General features: G+C 45.4%; 1 protein-coding gene across 3 annotated transcripts in view; it reads right to left on the bottom strand.

The window, feature by feature from the left end:
- Window positions 1–21,541, bottom strand: part of LOC119159841 (uncharacterized) — a 250,188-nt gene that overhangs the window by 51,522 nt on the left and 177,125 nt on the right. The window contains exon 1 of one of the 3 annotated variants that reach the window (XM_075890889.1): window positions 4,688–5,191. The exons of the other annotated variants lie outside the window; for them this stretch is intronic. Within the exon in view, the coding sequence (XP_075747004.1) occupies window positions 4,688–4,948 (261 nt within the window). The 5' untranslated portion in view covers window positions 4,949–5,191. Of the gene's footprint in view, window positions 1–4,687; window positions 5,192–21,541 lie in introns of those variants that run through there. 3 annotated transcript variants of the gene reach the window in all.

The raw sequence follows: 21,541 nt of genomic DNA, 5'->3' as shown, positions 1-21,541 counted from the left end.
AATGACATCCCGTCGACAGTGCCGGTCCTTTATAGCGTTGCTTGACGATTCCAGAGCCGCCCAGTGGTGATATCACCGAAAACGCAGCCGCAGTTAGAGCTGCGCAGTCTCCGAAGGCGCCACGAGCAAGGTAGTCCGTGGCAGCAATCAGGGCGTCCGGCGATGAAGCAGCACTTCGGGAAGCAAGCTTGGACGATCGGGCATCGGCCGAAGTAACTGCAGTAAATTATACGGTAATCTCGGTCAGTTGCTCAGTGCGCTGCCGCTGCTGCCAACGTCAGAACATGTCGTCAAACAAGGAGTGCCACAGGGCAGCGTGCTAAGCCCTACTCTCTTTAATGCAGTCATGGCGCAGCTCCTGTATAATCTTCCACCTAACATCAGATGTTCAGTGTATGCTGATGATATAAGTATATGGACGTCTGGTCCATCGTTTTTGGATGTACAACAAACTCTACAAGAAGGATTGGATTATGTAGACCGTTTTCCAAAAAAAGAGGTATGGCACTGAGTCTGGCTAAAACAGCCATACTTCCGTTTACATTAAATAGACCTGGAAATTTCCAGATTATCCTGCAAAATCAGCGTATTCAAATGGTTAAAACTCATGAATTCTTGGGAGTAATTTTGGACCGGAGACTAACATGGTCGCCTCATGTCCAGTCCCTGGAACAAAAAAGTGAATCAGGCAATTCGAATCCTCCGGCATATCTGCGGGGCCAAATGGGGTGGTACTACAGAGTCGTTATTAGAGCTACATGTTGCCTGGATACGCCCCATCGTAACTTACTCACTGCCTCTGCTGCACAGACTCCCAGCCTTCACCGAAAGGAGACTTCACTTGTTAATGGCAAGAAGCTTGAGGGTATGTCTGGGTTTACCACGGTCAACTTCCAGTGCTTTAGTGTATGCGGAGTCTCGACAGCCACCTTTGGCAGTGCTCCGAGCTAAATAAACATCTCGAAATTTATTTAGAATTTTCACGCAACATGAAAGTCATTTTTTATCTAGTGCACTAACACAAAGAACAGCAACGAGGCTACAGGATACTATGTCATCATTTCAAGCAGTAGTACCGGAATTTAAACAATGGAAACCTTCAAAACCACCTTGAACGCTGCCACTTCTCAACGTTATCCATGAAGTAGACGGCATAGAGAAGAAAGCAGACATGACACCTCTAGTAGCCGCACAGTTGGTACTTCATCAGCTTCATGTAATGCGTAATGAAAAAACGAAGATATATACAGACGGATCATGCACAGAAGAAGCGTCAGCCTGTGCGGTCTTTATACCCGAAATTCAGAAAAAGATGTACAAATTATCGCACAAATCTTCATCGATGACAGCAGAAATGGTGGCTATCTTTGAAGCAGTTAAACTTATCTGCGAGAATACTGAGCCATGAAAATGGGTGATATGCACTGATAGCAAACCTGCTCTTCAGCTAATCAGAAATGTGAGATCACCTTACAAAAATGGTGAAATAGCACAATGTATCACAGGAACTGTGGAATATGCCTCATCGCAGGGTCACATCTTATTCCAATGGATACCCAGAAACATTGTATAAAGGGAAATTAGGATGCGGATAGTCTCGCGAAGAAAGGATTGAAGGAAGGACGGGATTGCGCAATCCCTATGTTTGGGGTGGATATTCGACATTTTTATCGCAAGGAGCTAACGATTGTTCGATAGAGAAGTGGTTTGAGAGCCCTAAATCAAAGGAAACGGTACTTCATGAAGTTGATCCACACAGAAAATTTTCCATAGCGACAGACCTCCCACGACACCTAGGACATTAATCCACTGACTTAGATTGGAAACAGCATACACAAACATCCTCCTGCACAAGATACATCGATCCAACTCACCGGAATGCCATTGTGGTCATGCAGAAGAAAATGTTCGCCATATTCTTTTGGAGTGCGTTAAATACGCGAATGAAAGAGAAAAATTAAACAACAAATTAGCAAGTTTGGACAGACGGCCCCTCACAATAAATAAACTACTTGGACCATGGCCTGAGATGCATCTCCAGAAAAAGGCAATAATCTTCCTGACAGACTTTTTAGTGGAGACCGGACTGGACAAGGGTCTATGACTGACAGCCAGAGATGGGTATTATATAAAATGTGGTCATGTATATACTGACATTAGATTAGTAAGGTGTGCGTGTAAGTAGTTTATGACTGTGTGAAGTGCGCGAAGAAAACTGTGTATTGGCATGATATTTGAACTAGTTTCAGTGTGCTATTATGTTTTTTTTTCTTTTCCGTATTGTTAACTTTTAGGTACCGTTCTGTATTATTATTTTATTTTTCGCTGCAGAACTTTGTGATATGTAGTAGCTGAGGCAATAGGCACCTCAACCTCTCCACAGCAAAACAGTTAAAACAGAACAGAACAGAACAGCCATCGAGTCATTAAGCAATAATTGGGCCTCCCCTGTCGTCCTCAAGAAGAAAAAAATGGCAGCATATCCACGGAGTGAATGATGGAGAGTTGGGTGAAGAATTCGTCCGTCCATTCACTCTTCGTTCCGTCCGTCCATGCGTCCGTCAATGTGACCGTCCATGCATCCATCATCCCGTCCGTGCGTGCGTCTGTTCGTGCGTCCGTCCGTGCGTTTGTCCATGCAGCCGCCCCTGCGTCCGTTCATGCGTCCATCCATGCATCTGTCTATGTGTCCATTTGTCCATCTATTCAACACACCAAGTACCACCATCTCGAATCTTTTCATCATATATTCCCCATATAGAAGCACCGCCATCCAGCGGACATTCCAAGGACTAAACGAGAGGCGGCACACGCACACTTTTTTTACGGCTTGCGCTTCGGGTCCACTTCCCACCTTTGACCACCTCGAGTTCATGGAATATACTAGTTCACTATATTCATGGCACTGCGGCCGAACGCTCGCTAAACCTTTCGAAAACCAAGGAGGTTACGCTCAGCGAGTATGACATAGCAAATTTTTTCAGTCAGATAGGGCTCAATGTACATGCCAATGGCTGCTAATGAGAAATGAGAGTTGGAGAATTCGGCTTTCACTTTCTTACGGCTTGCGCTTCGTATCTACTTCCCATTTTTAACCACCTCGAATTCATTCATGGTATATACAAGTTCATTGTATTCATGGCACTGCGGCTCAATGCTCGCTGAACTTTTCTAAAGCTAAGGAGGTTACACCCAGCGAGTATAACGTAGCAACCCTTTCTTGTCAGAAAGTGCTCAATGTACATGTCGATGGCTGCTAATGGTGATCGCAGCCTGCGCGTTAACTAAAAGCCGAATGCTCCTGTCTCTCATTCCCCATTAGGAGCCATTGACATGTACATTGAGCACTATGTTTTATTGTTCAACAACGCACAGAAGAAGTCTCTCACCGGCATCACCTTGGAGGTAATAATGGTATACTTGTTACATACTACGGGGGACGAACGGGTGCCGCTATAAGGAGCTTCGCCCCTAAAAAGACGGTACCGGACGCTTCTGCACTTATTATCGCCCCTACAACAATATCTTGCGAGAAGACGCATACCCGCTACCACGCATTGATGACGCGTCCGACAGCCTGAATGGAGCTACATACTTCTCATCTATTGAATTTCGGTTTGGTTACTGGCAGGTTTATGTCGACGAAGTGCACCGCAAGAAAACGGCTTTTGCCACACCTGATGATTGATATCAGTTTAAGGTCAAGCCTTTAGGTCAATAAAACGCCCCTGCGATATTGAGCGGCTGACGAACTCTCTACTGCGCAGTTATACGTGGTTCTCTTGCCTCTCGTACGTAAAAGATGTGATATTCTTTACATTTACAATAACAGCCACCTGATCCGTCTCGCTATTATTTCACAGTATTCACAACAGCTGTACCTTTTTTGAATTAAAAAATGTCAATTTCGCCCCCGTCAAACAAACCGTTCGGCGTCTTTTTCAAACGCTGTTGGCGTCCAACCTGATCCCGAAAAGCTCTACGCCATCCGTAGTATTCTAGTGCCTCGTTCTATATCTGGCGTCCAGTGCTTTCTCGACTTACGCCCGTCGTTCAACTGTTTCGTAAGATATTCGCCGACGATGCTAGGCCACTCACAGGTCTGCTGACGAAGGATACCGCATTCTCATAAGGCCCAAGCAGGTTTTAGCGATCAACGCTCCCATCGGCTGCCTAACTACGCGGCCCATACTTGCTCACTTTCATCGATCTGCTGCCAAAGAAATTCGCACCAATGCGATTGACCGTGGTATTGGCGTAGTTCTCCCTCAGCGACAGCACGGTAGACAACAGATCTTGATAACTTACACCAGACGTCTGCTTCCCCCCTATCCGAAAAGAAATTGCTGCATCATCGAGATAGACGGCTTATCTGTAGTTTTGGCCATCACCAAGTTCCGGCCTTTATATATATATAAATAAATATATATATATATATATCGCCGTATATTATCTACAGGTATTGTCACGAGTATATGCTGAGGCCTGGTTCGCTCGTCGGACGTTGCGAAATGAACCATAGAGGCTGATGGTACCAAACGAACACTACCACTTCATTACCATGAAAATCACAAAACGAAACAACAACACAAACAAGCACACGTTGAAAAACACAGAAAAGAATATGTCTTAATGACGCGCGTTTCAACGTCTGATTCCGTTTGCGTTCTCTAGTTCTCGCGCTTACAGTTGTGGCGTGGCCTCCGGTCTGCTTGGAGTCCCTTTCAGGCGTGATGACACGCCATATCGATGCTCCACGGTGGCGACGATGTTCAAAAACCACTACAGCGGTAGCTCCAGTGGTTTCTCGCTGAGGCAGGTGCTCGGGCGGGATACACTGCAGGCCAGGATCGGCGGTGGTTCCGGGGCTGCTCGCCGAGGTCGGTGCTCGGGCGGGAAACTGCAGCCCAGGATCCGCGGTTGCTCTGTAAGCTGCTGGTTGAGTCATGAGCTCGGGCGAAAAAGTGCCGTCCGCGATCAGCGGTTGCTCCGTGAGCTGCTTGCCGAGTCAGGTGGTCGGGCGAGAACCATTGCCATCCAGGGACAGCGGTACTTCCTTGTGCTGCTCGCCGAGTCAGGTGCTCGGGCGGGAGCCTGGAGCGAAAGCCAGTCCGAACTTCCGCAGCCCTTGGCCCCTCTAACGCCACGTCCCGGCTTTCACGTTCCTCACTCGCCCTGCGCTCTCTTCTTTTTCCTCTTCTTCTCCCTCATTCCAGCATTTTAAATTACCTGTTCAAGACAACTTCTTTCTCTTCCTCTTTCCGTCAACTTGTCATTTATGACAGGTATGTATGTGCGTATCCAGCTGTGCCCTTCATCGGGTGGTAGCTCACGCCACCTAGCCAAAAAGCTAAGCACTATCACTGTGTACGTTATGTTGGGCTACTTGGTACATAATAGGCTAAAATAAGCGACGCAAGGTTGACAAAGAGAAAAAAATACGAGACAGAAAGAGCGCCAACTCACAACTAAGTTTATTTTCATGAAGAATTCACAATATATAGGCTCTTGGGGGACATGCGCCGACCATTTCATTCCCCGTACTTTCAGGCATGAATATTTTGATGATGTAATACCCGATAATTACAATCATGATATCTGGGAACCAGCAAGAAACAGATATGCCTAATGTAAAGCCGTCAAAAAAACCAAACACACCCAATCCTGCGCAAAAAAACGAGGCAAAAAAACAGCAAAAAGGACTGACAGACACTTCGTAACACCCATCTAAAGTACATATAGATCCAACAGTTGGAATTCACTGATATGCAATACAAATGAAGGCACGCTGACGCACGAGTCACCTTTCTTCATTATGTGAAAGGCTTCGAGTAACTCCCGCGCCAGCGCATCCCGGCTCCTTCCAAGTACTCGCGTGCGATTGAACTGTGGCGTGCTGCCACACGAAGCACAGTGAAAGGGCAAATGAGGCCCTGTTCCATTCCTAATTGATAAGGAATGCTCCCTTAGACGGTCATTTGTGCATTGCCCTGTCGAGCTCTATAGACCTTGCCACAGTTCAGGGGAATTTCGTAAACAGTGCCCACAGCACAATGCAGGAACAGATTTACATGCTTCTTATCGCACACCACCTTGGCACCTCTTGAAAAAATGCGGGCACAGAGCTTCGAAAGCTTATTTGGAGCAGAGAAAATCACTGGCACATGGTGCCTATTTGCAACTTTTTTCAGGTTGTGGTAGATTTTGTGCATGTAGGATACAACACGCGGTCTTTTCCTCTGTCTTTGCAATGGCTCTGGCCTCCTGCGTTTTGCCTTCAGCCTCTGCAGCAATGTTTTAGACACACTGACTAAGACCGAATACAGAAACCCGGCTGCAGTGAACCGCGATACCTGAAAGGAAAAACTATCAAACACTGTGTGATGGCATAACTTGGACAGCGTAGAACAAAAACACAAAGCAGCTATAGACCGCTTCACCACCTTAGAATGTGCAGAATCATAAGGAAGAAGTCCTTTTCTCGTTCTAGGGCTGAACTGTCAACAGACATGACCCTCACCCAGAGTCACGTTAATATCTAAATACTGCAAGCTTTCGTCAGCGAACAGTTCATACATAAAAATCAAGCCTTTTCCATGTTGTCGGAACAGGTTCAAAATCAAATCTACCTCGCTAGAGTGCGTGACAGGGTTAGTAGAAGTTAACCCCACGAAGAAATCATCATCATATCTAAAAATCTTAGGGACTTTTCATGGATCAATAGCATTTTCTAAAGTACGGTCAATAGACGCCAAAAAATGCTACAAAGGACAGGTGCAACGCAGAAGCCAATACAAATGCCCTTTCTTTGAATAAACAACCCACTATTAAAAGAGAAAAAGGTGCTACAAAGGTAAAATTGTAAAAGTGACATGAAGTTGTAAACAGATACGCCAAAGGTATTGATAAAAGTTGTGCCCCCATGTTCCTCGATACAGTTCCTTACACAAGATAAAAGTTCATTATGAGGCACTGAATAAAAAATATCCTCAACGTCAATTGAAAAAACATAACCGATGTCACTTCTGCTTTTCAAGAAATCTAAGACGTCTTAGGAGCTTTTCGTTGCAAAAGGATCTACAAACGCTAACGTATTTAAATTTTTCAACAAATAGCGACTCACTTGCAGCTGTCAAGGGCCATTTTCTGTGACAATTGACCTAAACGGCATGTCGATTTTGTGCGTTTTTACATTGAAAAACGCTTCCAAGGAAGTTTTCTTGCATTCCAAAACTGATTTAGCCAGATTGGCTAAATTAAAACTCTTGCACGATTCAACAGCACGACTTTTTACCTTTGACGCTTTTACAGTTGTAGACTCAAAATTCTTCTTAATAGCAGAACTGGCTTTGTCCTGGAAACTGGAAGTAGACATCACCACAAATCCGTCTTCTTTTTCTGTCTGAAGAAGAGAAAGTTCATGCTCCTTGAAGTACGAGACAACTCCGCCTGTGGTCAACTCCGGATGGTCATTTCTACGGTTCCGCAAAAGTGAGTCCGCACACTAAAGCAGGCAGCGCTCGCGATTTTCCTCGTCAGCACTGCGGGAAACGCCTCGGTTCAGGGCAAGCAATTCGTAGGCTGATACCGTAGGAACAACGCTGAACCTTGGTCCATTCTTGAGCACCAAAGCAACCTTCTCAGGAAGAAACCCGTTCCCAAGAACTCTTAAATTGTCCGGCATGGGTCTCTTGGTCTGGAGCTTGGGAAGTCGAAGCAAGATGCACTGCCAAGAGTACTCTGTTGTGTCTGCTGCTGAGCGATGAAAGAACCGCAGTTGTTCTTCAGCTATTATTCCGGGAAACTGGAGAAACACCACAGTCGTAGCAGGTCTAGTTATAGGCGTACCTGCTTCAAAGTTACAATATCTAGGCTCTTGGAGGACATGCGTAGACCATTTCATTCACCGCACGTGCAGGAATGAACGTTTTAATGATGTATTAACCGATAATTGCAGTCATGATATCTGAGAACCAGCAACAAACAGATATGCCTAAGTAAAGACGTCGAAAAACCAAACACTCCCAAGCCTGCGCAAAAAAACGAGGAAAAAACAGCAAAAAAGACTGACAAACACTATGTAGCACCCATCTAAAGTACATCTAGATCCAACAGTTGGAATTCACTGTTATGCAACACAACTGAAGGCACGCTGATGCACGAGTCACCTTTCTTCATTATGTGAAAGGCTTCTAGTAACTCCCGGGCTAGCGCATCCCGGCTCCTTTTAAATACTCGCGTGCGATCGAACTGTGGTGTGCAGCCACACGAAGCACAGTGAAAGGGCAAATGAGACCCTGTTCCATTCCTAATTGATAAGGAATGCTCCCTTAGACGGTCATTTCTGTAGCGCCCTGTCTGGCCTATATAGACCTTGCCACAGCTCAGGGGAATTTCATAAACAGTGCCCACAGCACAACGCAGGAACAGCTTTACTTGCTTCTTATCGCACACCACCTTGGCACCTCTTGAAGAAATGCGGGCACAGAGCCTTGAAAGCTTATTAGCTGGGACCTTAGCTGAAAGCTTAGCTGAAGCCTCTGAAGTATCTGTTTCCAACTTCATGTCACTTTTAGAATTTTACCTTCGTAGCACCTTTGTCTCTTTTAATAGTGGGTTGTTTATTCAAAGAAAGGACATTTGTATTGGCTTCTGCGTTGCACCTGTCCTTTGTAGCATTTTTTGGCGTCTATTGATCGTACTTTAGAAAATGCTATTGATCCATAAAAAGTCCCTAAGATTTTTAGATATGATGATGATTTCTTCGTGGGGTTAACTTCTACTAACCCTGTAACGCACTCTAGCGAGGTAGATTTGATTTTGAACCTGTTCCGACAACATGGAAAAGGCTTGATTTTTACGTATGAACTGTTCGTTGACGAAAGCTTGCAGTATTTAGATATTAACGTGACTCTGGGTGAGGGTCATGTCTGTTGAAAGTTCAGCCCTAGAACGAGAAAAGGACTTCTTCCTTATGATTCTGCACATTCTAAGGTGGTGAAGAGGTCTATAGCTGCTTTGTGTTTTCGTTCTACGCTGTCCAAGTTATGCCATCACACAGTGTTTGATAGTTTTTCCTTTCAGGTATCGCGGTTCACTGCAGCCGGGTTTCTGTATTCGGTCTTAGTCAGTGTGTCTGAAACATTGCTGCAGAGGCTGAAGGCAAAACGCAGGAGGCCAGAGCCATTGCAAAGACAGAGGAAAAGACCGCGTGTTGTATCCTACATGCTACAAAATCTCTCACAACCTGAAAAAGGTTGCAAATCGGCACCATGTGCCAGTGGTTTTTTCTGCTCCAAATAAGCTTTCAAGGCTCTGTGACCGCATTTTTTGAAGAGGTGCCCAGGTGGTGCGCGATAAGAAGCACGTGAATCTGTTCCTAAGTCGTGCTGTGGGCACTGTTTATGAAGTTCCCCTGAGCTGTGGAGAGGTCTATATAGGCCAGACAGGGCGCTGCACAAATGACCGTCTAAGGAAGCATTCCTTATCAAGTACAAATGGAACAGGGTCTAATTTACCCTTTCACTGTGCTTCGTGTGGCTGCACGCTGCAGTTCGATCGCACGCGAGTACTTAGAAGGAGCCGGGATGCGCTAGCGCGGGAGTTACTCGAAGCCTTTCACATAATGAAGAAATGTGACTCGGGCGTCAGCGTGCCTTAGTTGTGTTGCATAACAGTGAATTCAAACTGTTGGATCTAGATGTACTTTAGATGGGTGCTACGAAGTGTCTGTCAGTTCTTTTTTGCTGTTATTTCCTCGTTTTTTTTGCGCAGACTTGGGTGTGTTTGGTTTTTTCGACGCCTTTACATTAGGCATATCTGTTTGTTGCTGGTTCTCAGATATCATGATTTCAATTATCGGTTACTACATCATGAAAATGTTCATGCCTGAAAGTAGGGTGAATGAAATGGTCTGCGCATGTCCTCCAAGAGCCTATATATTGTGAATATTTCATGAAAATACTCTTAGTTGTGAGTTGGCGCTCTTTTTTCTGTTTGTCAACCTTGCACCACGTATTTCAGCTAATCGCTGTGTGTTTAGGCTTTGAAATTCACTCGCACCTCGATTGTAGCCAGCAATCATCAGCTCGTCTTGGTTATTACTACCCGTTTAAAGTCTATTTTGTCTTCACTGTCCCTAAACCCCAATGCTTTGAAAAATACGGCGCCATTATCTTCGACTCTACGGTGGAGCCCTTCACAGAACAATATTAAATGTTCAAAAGCTTTCTCCTCCTCTCCGCACGCAGTACATACCGTGTCTGTGCCTTCGTACTGTGCTCAGTACGCCTTGGTCCGCAATACTCCCGTTCTAGCCTAGAAGAGCAGAGAACTGCCCCGAGAATAATCGTAGATCTTTTCCCTTGCGATTTCCTGTCAAAAGTTCGGTAGGTTTCCAGTAATGGTTTCTTAAGCATTCCAATCTTCCACATGTCCCTCTCTGTTCCCTTCACCTTCTTTTTTACCGATGTTTCCTTTTGGCTTGGTATTCTGCTGTTGTCTATATACATGCTTGAAAGTTTTCAAGTTCGCTTCCTCGATTTAGTATCAAACTTTTTCAGGTACAAGCAGGTGAAAACTTTCTAGCCCAACGCTCCTCTCCCATTTTTCTTAATCCCTCTTCAAAGTCTATCTTGTTGCTAGCTTCGCTGCACTCAAGCGATTTCTTTTCCATGTCACCCTGTACCCCCTGATTTGGGGTATTCCCGTGTGCTCTCAAAGCAAGTCTACTTATGCCACGTTGTTTATTTCCAATCTTGCTTGAACTTCTGATTTCATGCACAAGACCGTATTGCCGAACATCGAACCCGGGACCACGACACCTTTCTAAATCCCTCACACGACACCATGCCTATTGTATTTTCATGGTGCCCTATTCTTCATTACAGCTGCATTTCTGGTGCCGTTTGTCGTTACGCATTTTTCGTGCTCCCTTAGATACTCAATCCCGTTATTTATCCATATGCCCAAATATTTGTACTTATCCACTATTTTTAGGGTGCCTTCCTGTATCTTTTGCTCACTGTCTTTGTTATCATTGAAAATTATGATTGCCGGCTTTTTTTCTGCTGAACTTCAAATAAACCTTATGTCCCTCATTACCACAGATATCAATTCCTGTAGATATTCGTTATGGTCGGCTACATTACTATTTCATCTGGATACATCAAAGCTAGTAATGACTGTTCATTGCGTTTTCCTTGCTTGGAAAGAGAGGCTGAAGCCGAGTCGACTCCCCTCTAATTCGGCTTCCAATCCGTGGAGATACATCATAAATGACAAAGGTGACAAAGCACATCCCTGTCGAAGCCTGTGTTGTATCTTTCTAGGTTCAGATACCTGTTGTTCTCATTTGATAATTATCTTGTTACTTTTAAATAAATTCTTTAGTAGGTTAGTTATTCCATCTTACACACCTATTGTATCTAGTATTCCCCACAAGTCTTCTTGAATCACACTATCGTAAGCTCCCTCGATATCCAGAAATGCCAGCCGAAGGGGCCTGTGTTCTTTTTCCACTACTTCAATAAACTGCATCAATCAAAACAGAATGTCGTCCAACCTCCTTCGTTTACAGAAGCCATTTTGTAGTTTTCCCAGCACCCCTTGACTCTCCTCCCATATTTGCAGTCTTTCTTTTACTATCTGCATCACTATCCTGTAAACTACTGATGTCACTGTTATAGGACGGTAGTTGTTGACATCGGCTTTATCCCCCTTTCCTTTGTAGATTGTGCTCATTCTGCTTGGTTTATACCCATTGGGAGCTTCAACATCCATTATTATTTTGTTCGCTGCCTGTCCTGATAACTATTTAGATTTCGGTCCTACTTTCTTTGTTAGCACAAATGGGATGCCGTCAGGGCCTGATGATGCGCTGTTAGGGACCCTTTTCTCGGCCCATTCCCATTCTCGTTGGCTCAGTAGAGCCACTGAGCTAATTGGTTCATCGTTATCTGGTAAGGTACAAGCAGCGTTTTCTAGGTGTTTAACTTTTCTGTCATTACTGATTTTATATATTCCCATGCCTCATCACCTTCTAGCCTGGCCCCTTGAACTGTGGTTATGAACTTTTGCTTCATGCTTGTCTTTTCACTGAGAGAATTCACATGGTTCCAAATCTTTGGAGCTGCATTTATAACCTTATTCATTACTACCGCCATTCAATGGGCCCCCTTTTTTCTAATCTTGTCACTGATCAAATCAGTAGCTTCCATTTTGTGGCTCAAAATGTTATTCCATTTTCTTCTGATAGCATCTTCTAGTTCACCACTCTGTTTTGCATACCTTTGTTCTCTGGAGGCTTCCTGACGTCTTACTATGGCTCTCTCAGCTTTCTCATCTCACCAGCTTTTGGGTTTGTGTCTGCTTTCCCGGTTGAATTGACTAGTACCTTAGAAAGCTCCAAGTCAAACAACCGAGTTAGATTCGTGTACGTCCACTTTGTTTTAGTAACCTCGATGATTCTTTTCTCAATCTCTTTAGTAGATATTTCAATTTGCCTTCCTCAATGAAAATTACCGTGAGGTTGCTTGTAATGATACCTTTCCAATTTTGTTTCTCTTCGAGAACTCATCTTGATATGTTTGTAATCCCTCCTAAGCTTTTCGACCCATATTCGTCTATGTTCATCACCCTAAGCCGATCATACATCGTATGTGACATTATTACATAATCAATCGTCGGCTTCAGTTTTCCCACCTCCCATGCTGTCTGCCCTTCGCGTTCCTCGGTGCTGTTGCAAATGATTAAATCATGCCATTTACACATATCCATTAGCATTTTGCCTGTTGATTCAGTATATCCATCCATATCTTCTATGTAAGCTTTCCTATATCCTGATATAATTACCTCGCACTTTTCCCTTAGTTCGTCAATGTAATTTTCTATGCACTGCACAATTGTTGGTTTTTCTTTCTTGCTTTTGCTCCTGTCAACAAGTATACGAAACTCAGGAGCGTCATTTGCGCTGCCACTTTTTCTTTTAGCCAAAAAAGTTCCTTGCACTTTTGCTTGACCTTTGCCAGTCTACTTTTGTGAAAGAATGCCCCAATATCACCCCGTTTTCTGCTGTCTTCTGTTCTAATACAATATTTCCATGCGTATCCGGATGGTTAGGTGGTTGTTGCATGTCTCTGAGAAGTTTTTCTACAAAACTATATACCATCGGCCTCTCTTTTCTTAGCGGTTCTTCCATCTCTTTCTACTTCAGCCTATTCCTGCCACTCTGCTTGTTATTATAACCTACGTTTGAATAGGCTCGGCCCTCGTGGCTACGTCAATTTCTGCCCCGGACTTTACGTGTCTTATGATATTGGTGCCACTTTGGAATCGTAACTGTCTATACCACGTGTCGAAGAGTCCCCCTGGTTGTTTTTCTTGCTGCAAGCTATCCTGGACCCGGAAGAACCCATGTGCCCTCTAAAAAAGCTAGTGCGCGTCCTGGAAGTCGCCAACCCACCTCATGACCTAGCCTCCCATCGAAGTGAACTCTGTCTTGATGAAAACCATCCCACCTCTGCACCACTCTGTTTATTTTCACCACCTCAAAGCCTTTATTTCGCCTCATCCGCCATATCTCTTGGTTTGCGTTGACAACCGCTCTTTGCAGGTTGCCACTACGTAGCGGTACCTCCGGTATTGTGAATATCGCTACCTGTACCTGGGTACAAATAGCGCACATGTCATTGACCTCTTTCGCCAGTGTAGTCGCTGGTCCTGCTGTATCTTCATTTAAGACATCGTTTCAACCGCCTGCATACACGACGAAGTATCGTCCATCAGCTGTAGTTTTGACGATAGTTATAGCGCGAGAAAAAAACGACGACACAGAGACAAGAAGGACACGAAAGACACGAGACCTTCTTGTCTCTGTGTCGTCGTTTTGTTCTCGCGCTATAACTATCGTCATGCCATACCAACTAGCCCAAGCTGCCACACTTCTATGTAGTTTTGAGTTTTGCGCTCGCTTGGCTCATGACTGCTTCCATCTTGCGTACTAGGGCGCACCTACTGCAACCTTCTTGTCTCCTCTTACCCTCTCTTTGATTGCTTCTGCGCATTGATTTTATTTCGAGTCCCCGACGATTATCACGTGCTGTGACTTATCAGCTGGAGTGTCCTGCGCCTGGGGGTTACTTGCACTTGTGGCGCCGGCTGCTTTGTCCCCTCCCAAACCTACCACTGCTTCACTGAAGCTTGGTCTCGCAACCATTGAACCAGCTGAACCTGTTTTTTCCTAACTTGTTTGCTCTTTTTTTTCGCCGTTGTAGCTGCCGTTGCCCCACCGTTCTCTCCATTGGCCACTCCTATGTTCATCTTCGCTAGTGCCTCCTCGGTGGACCTGAGTCTTTCTCCCATAGCCTTCATTTTTTTCTTGCTCTGTCGCCAATGCCGTCTCCAGTTCGGTGATTTTTATCAGCAGTTCACTCTGGGCAACCATCAATTTCTTCACTTTTTCCTTGACCTCACATTGCCTACACTTCAAATTAGCCTTCTCTTCATACGCGTCTGCATTTGCGTTCATTTTCAAGCCCACCCCTATCCTGAATATTTTACAGTCTCTTTAAGTATGTCTTTTTGACACCAATCGTCCTCATGAATTGTCCTACTAGATAATTACAAAGCATGTCGTACGACAAATCTTGCCCTACGAAATAAAGTCTAAGCTCTACCACAAAAGGTTGCCTGTTTTTTTGTACGCGCACCTCCCCCATGGAGTGCCCAGAGAAAAAACACAAACAAAACAGACACACAAACAAACAATTAAACACCTGGTGACTGATCCCGCAAAAAGCTGTACAATGTAATAAGTGCTACAGAGGTTTAAACTGCTGCCTTAATAATTATAAAAGCAAGATCGAAACAAGCAAAGCCACTTATCTGTGCTGTAGTTTGGGAGCGCTTGAAAAACACGTCTATCTACCGTGTCATTCCAAACTGAACTCGTCATTATGGACCGCCGCGCTCTCTGCTGGCTGTCTTATTTGAAGGACCTGACAGGAAGTCAGGGTCGCTGGGCTCTGAGCCTCCAGGAAATTTCATTTAGCGTTAGCTACAAGTCTCGTCGTTTGCACAAGGACTCATACTGCCTTTCCAGTTATCCGGTGGGTCCTCCTGATTTCGTTGCGCCTAACCCGAACAGCTGTGTATTGGCGTTTACTGACATAATTGATATCCTTTAGATCACTGCACGATATTGCTGGATTAGGCTTGGGCTTAGACCCATGAGCTTCAGGATGTGGGCGAGTCTAGGCCTAAGTCAGGGCCATATTAGTTTCGAGTCTCATAGACAGGGTGTTTTAAGAAATGGCTCCAATATTTTTAATTACAGAAAATAGGAATGTGCGTGACCCCTGTGGCATTCCCTTTACTTGGCAGAAGCGATCTTTTGATGTATACCAACATTCAATACGGGAGAAATTAAACAAATTAAAACAATGAACTTTTCAATGACTGTGTTGTAGAAATAAATGGTAGATGCCTTTGTGTGGTGCCTCGGTTTCGGTTTCGCCCGCTAAATGAGCAAAATTTCATCGCTCCGCGGTGAGGCCGAGCGGCTACCTTTCCAAAATTTTGAGATGACAATAGACCATGGCAAGAACTTTAGTTCACACATTGACCTCATTGCGTCACCTCATTGCGCCATCTTGCTGGTAATGCGATAGACCCCCTCCCCCCCCCCCCCCCTGAGATGCCCTTTAGAAGAGGTAAGTGGTAGATATAGAAGCTTGTTGTTTGAACGCTAAAGAACGTACTGCTTGGTGGCTCACTGGTTAACGCCTCGCTTTCGGGATTCAGAGGGCCCAAGCTCAATTTCTGGTGCCGGAGTCTTCTTCTGTCTTTTTATTTCTTGCATTTTCTTGTATAGCCCTTTCAGCCCTGGTTTTTTTATCTTAGTTGGATACACTTTTTGTGCGCGTTTTTCTTGTAGTTAGGACCTAAGAAGACCAAAAACGAAATATTGAGCCACTGGTACGAGCATTTTTGGATAATTTAAAGTGTCATCGAATTAGATAATTAAGACACAGTGATTGGAAAATTAAAAAAAATGGCTTCTTTTAGGTGCGGAGCATCTAATACTCGAGGCTTGTAGTGCGGCGCCGTCCGCAAGCTTCCTCCTCCTTCTTCCACCATCTGTGCATCCCTTCCTCCTCTACACTCCGCGCGCGCTTCACTCCTCCACCGTCTGTGCACCCTTCCTCCTCTACACACCGCGTGCGCTTCTCCTCTTCACGAACATTCGCTAGCTGTATAATGTAGCGCGCATGCACCGTCACGCTTCGAGAACATCGGCAGCTGACGCGCGCGCATGCGCCGTTGCGCTTCTCCCCCTTCTCGAACATTCGACAGCTGACAGTGCATGCGCCGTCGCGCTGTATATATACTCAAGGTCGGCGCTCGCTCGCTCAGTTGCCGCTCGTCGGTTGGTTTGTACGGCGCGTCGACGTCCAAGGTCCAAATGAATTCCAACGAATCCACAAACACAATGATGGATGTCCCTTCGACCAGCGCCGCCCTTTCACATACGTGTGTACGTGTTCACTCATTTAACACCCCCTCCTACAACCACGTTAACCAATTTAGCCATCGACCCAAGTAAGTCGCAATTTAACACCCCATTTCACAACCACGTTAACCAATTTAGCCATCGACCCAAGTAAGTCACACTTTAACACCCCGTTAACCAATGATATGCTCCGCATCCTCCTAAGTGTTCCCCCGAGAGAAGCTGCGGGCAATTTTTTTTCTGCTAATCAATGGTGCACACAAAATGAAAACCAACGTCTTACTTTTCAGCCTAATACCCCCTGAAACAGCCTCGATACGTCGTACCAAAAATTGCGCTTACACACCTCCACTTACGCGCCTCGGCTTCACGGAAGACCTCGGTCGCGCTTCTTCTTCATTGTGGCTGCTACCTCCACCAACGTACCGGAATATTGGTGTCACTCGCAGTGGAGATTATTGAAGAACTGTGCCCCCAAGAAAGAGAAGTGTTGGTTACTCTTTTGAGAAATTACGAGAAATGCTGTGCGGTGGTGTCAATTGACACCGCGAGGGCCGAAAGGGATAGAGATGCGTATACATATACGGTGAGTGCCGGCGAACCCACGTTGACGTCTATGCCGATGCTGGCGGCAAAATGTTGCCGAGAAGGGTCCTATGATTGTTAACGTGACTTAAAACAGCACCTAACAAGGAGTCGCTGGCCCGGGCTAGGCCTCCAGGGGCAAACAATATACGTCACCCTCGCCTAGTGACAGTGGGCACTTTCTTTTTTCTTCAAATGCGAAGCTTCTTCAGTGTGATCGCGTACGCACGCGTGGACAAGTGACGCTATATCATAAAGGTCATGATTATAATGTTGATTTACTGCTGTAGGTTCTGAAAAAAAAACGGGGGTGGCGTGTATAGGCAACGGGTGTAATGACACCTATTACCACATATATATAAATGTACAACGACTCCTGTGGCACCCCGAGTTCGGTTACGCTCCACATTTTCTAGCCCACCATTGTCGCCGCTTTGTGCCGTACATCTCCTTCTCGTACATTCTCACTGCCGCAAGCGGAAACCCTGCAAACACAATAGCACTTCGCTGCTCTGCACACCCGGCCGAGCTGGGGCGGGCAGGAGCAGGAAATTTTTGGTCCGGGCAGGGCTGAGCTCCGGCCGGAAACACCAGCCCATCGATTTCTCTCATATGCGCACTGAACGTCGGGATGAGTTAGTGCGTACCATATATCCTTGACGCCATTCAGTATGACAGCCATGACGCGTAATCCCGTATGTTCGTGTTGCATGACAGAATCTTTTACCACTGCAACGTCAGCACTGACGACCCCGAGCTTCTCTTTGTCAATAAAAATATGTTTATTGGGTTTTAACATCTGAAAACCACCATATAAATATGAGAGGTGCCGTAAATTGCGACCAGCTGAGGTTCTTTACCGTGCACCCACATTTGAGCACACGGAACTACAGCATTTTCGCCTTCATCGAAAATGCAGCCGCGGTAGCCGGAATTCAATCCCAGGACCTCCGGGTCAGCAGCCGAGTACCTTTCTGCTTGTAAGTCCTCGTCCTCTAGGCCTGCCATAATTGAACCTCTCGACGACGCACCAACGGTGATTCACCTCGGCGTTTTCCGCACATACCACTGGCCTGGACTGTACCGCAGCGTACGTCGCTATGTCGGCACTGGTGACCTATGCAAGTGCAGGAAAAGGCCTTCTATGCTGCCAGCTGAATATGTTCACCCAATTAAAGTGCCTTCTGAACCTTTTCATCGCGTGCAACTAGACATTGTTGGCCCTTTTTGGACGACGACACTGGGAAATAAATGAATCACCATCGCCACAGATTATGCAACCCGTTACGCGATAAGCTCCGCCACGGTGGTCTAGTGGCTAAGGTACTCGGCTGCTGGCCCGTAAGTCAGGGCATCGAGCTTCCGCTGCAGCGGCTAAATTTTCAATGGATGCGAAAAAACTGTTGGCCCGTGTGCCCAAATTTTGGTGCATAATAAAGAACCGCAGGTAGTCAAAAGTTCTGGAGCCCTCCACTGTGGCTGCTTTGGCAATCGTATGGTGGTTTTGGAATGTTAAACCTCACATATCAATCGATTATTACGCGATAACCGGCCATGGCAGCAGGCTGCGCCCCTGACCTCGCGGATTTTCTTCTTCATGACGTCATCTTACACCACAGTGCACACCGACGACTTCCTATGGACCGCAGCCGCTATCTTTGGTCCAGAGTTGTCGAAGACCTCCTTCCATTGTGTGCCACAGAGCACATGCTGACCAACCGTAAAGTGACGGCCTAACTGAACGTCTCAACCGCACGCTCACAAAGATGCTTAGATGTACGTCTCCCAAGATAATCGAGACTAAGACACCACATCGGCCTATTTGACTTTCGCATACAATTCCTCTCGATAATATAACGTGGGATTTTGACCTTTTCATATTTTGTATGGTCCCAACCTCATATTTCTGTTTCAACCCACCTTGCCTCTCGTGCGATCTGCTACAGTGTAAGCCATTGATCAGGTTTACGTGGCTCATAAAGAAGCCCAGTCTCGTATTGCCAGTTCACAGGTAATGCACAGGTAAAGCCCGCTATACGACTACCGGCATCGTAATATAAAGTTTGCTAAAGGTCATCGCGTTCTCCTCTGGTCACCGGCTCGCCGTGTAGGTCTCGTCGAAAAACTCTTGTCCCGCTACGCAGGACGTTACCTAGTCATATCCCAAATTAGTGAAGTGAGCTGAAAGCTAGCGCCATCACACTCTGGTACGTGACCAAGTTCGTCACTTGTTGACATTGTCTATGTTCCGCGCGTGAAGCCCTACTTTTCTCGCACTTATGTGGACTCACGCAGAGACAGCGCTCCAACGCCCGGGGAGCCTGTTATGGAGATGAAGTGCATAAAGATGAAAGCAAGAAAGAGCTGACAAGTGCGTGAGTGTGTCAATCAGCCATCGTGACTCTTGCCTGTGCTTTTCCTTTGTAAATATACCTTGTACATCTGTAACCAATCCCGTAACACTAACAATAAACACTCGTCTAGCAAACGCAGAGACATACCAGATCAATTTATTGTGTGACAATATCAGATATTTCACTCATTTTTATGAGAAGTATATGCAAATCTGACCTAATGGGGCATATGAAAAGTGGTTTGTATATTGATTCTGTCTACTATTTTCCGCTATGAGAAATGGAATGTATCCGCACAGTTCTTCAAAGCTTTACCAACTTCCCTGACATGTCACGCGTTGTCAGTATCTGACTTTTTAATTGAATATCATGCATTTGTTAAGAAACAAAATGGCAGATAACCCCGTAAAAATTTAGCAACTGGTATATATAATTGCATAACACCTTGCCCGATCACCACAAATCCCACAGTTATTGGAAGTGCTAGAGCAGGAGTGAAATCACGCCGAAGTCATCCTTCAGCTGCGGAAAAGTACGGCCAAGAGAAGACAGCATGACATATACGGCATGACTATGTTACAATCTCTCACATCTTGGTTGATACTGATGTTTCGACCGAATTTATTCGCAATTGTAGTTGAGGCATATTTACTGTAGTGCATGCTAAGTCCACGTCGCACTCGAATGCGGGAATAGTTTTATTTTGTTTCCTTCTTTTAATGTTTGAAAATCACTCGTTTGGCCTCGGTCATGGCGATTCTGTCGTTGTATAGGCAGCTCAGCTATGCACTTGAGCTTTTACACTGCTCCAAAAGTTTTTAGTAATCTCTCACTTGAAAGCCAATATGTGCATTTTAGTAAAATTGAAAATACTGCAGGGTTACAAAATCGCTTTCACTTTGTCGGTGCACAAAGTTGTGAAAATGTGCAGCTTTAGTAAACGTTACCATGCTCAGTGTGTGCGCACGAGTCTGTCACAAGAATCATGCTGCGTGGCTTGAATGTGGCTTCAGTTTATAGCACTTATTATATTGTACGGCTTTTTGGGGGGTCAATTACCAGGTATTTACTTGTTTGGGTGTGTGTTTTCTTCTGCCACTCCGTAGTAGAGGGGCACGTAAACCGACCACGCAAATTTTTGTATTAAAACTGAGACATTGTTGCTTAGCGCCGGGTTCGTCGTTTGCAGTGTTTTGTAACTATCGAGTGGGACGATTCGGAAAGACAATAGCGTAAAAAGACATAGTTAAAAACACTGTAAAACTGTTCGGAATGCCTGTGGGTTTGAAAATCGACGTTATTGTGGACGCATATGCTAGAGAGGCTGACGCCGATGTAGGCAATGTGAGTTCAAGGAAAAAATGGGGGATATGATGGTTGCCCAGAGTGAGCCCAGAGCGGTTGCCCATATGAGAATCGCTGGCCTGGGGACTGGGTCGGCGACTGAGCAAAAAAAAGAGGGTTATATAAGAAAGGCTTAGGTCAGCCGAGGAGGCACTAATGAATGTGAACAAAGGAGTGGTGGATGAATACAATGGTAGGGCCCTGGCAACCGGAACGGCAGAAAAAAAAAGAGAAAACATGTTCGGATAATCAAGCTCAGCCGGTTCAATGGTCAAAATACCTAGCTTGAGCGAAGCAGAGGTAGGAGTAGGAGGAGAAAAAGCAGCCGACATCACATGTGCAACTAACATCCAGGTGCGAGACACTCTAGCTGAAAAGTCACAGCCCATCAATATTGCCGGTGATTTAAATTTAAATCGATGCGCAGAAGCAATCAAAGAGAAGGTGTGAGGTGACAAGAGGGTTTCAGTAGGGACGTTTCGAGGACATAAGCTGGAAGCAGTCATGAGACAAGTGGGCACAAAACTCACAAATAAATCTGATGGACAAAACTTGGTGATTATTGCGAGTGGCTTAAACGATGTCCTAAGTGAAGATTCGGCTGGACAAGTGACCATGATGACGAAAGGAGTCGATGACATACGTGTCAAGTTTCCTCAGGTACAGGTGTTGATATGCACAATACTGGAGGTACTGGTACGTAATGGCAACCTGCAAAAAGGGTTTTTCAGCACAAACAAAAAAATAT

This window comes from Rhipicephalus microplus, chromosome 3 (assembly GCF_043290135.1).
Source record: "Rhipicephalus microplus isolate Deutch F79 chromosome 3, USDA_Rmic, whole genome shotgun sequence".
In the NCBI taxonomy this organism is placed as follows: Eukaryota; Metazoa; Arthropoda; class Arachnida; order Ixodida; family Ixodidae; genus Rhipicephalus; species Rhipicephalus microplus.
This window is presented reverse-complemented; position numbering and strand designations above follow the sequence as displayed.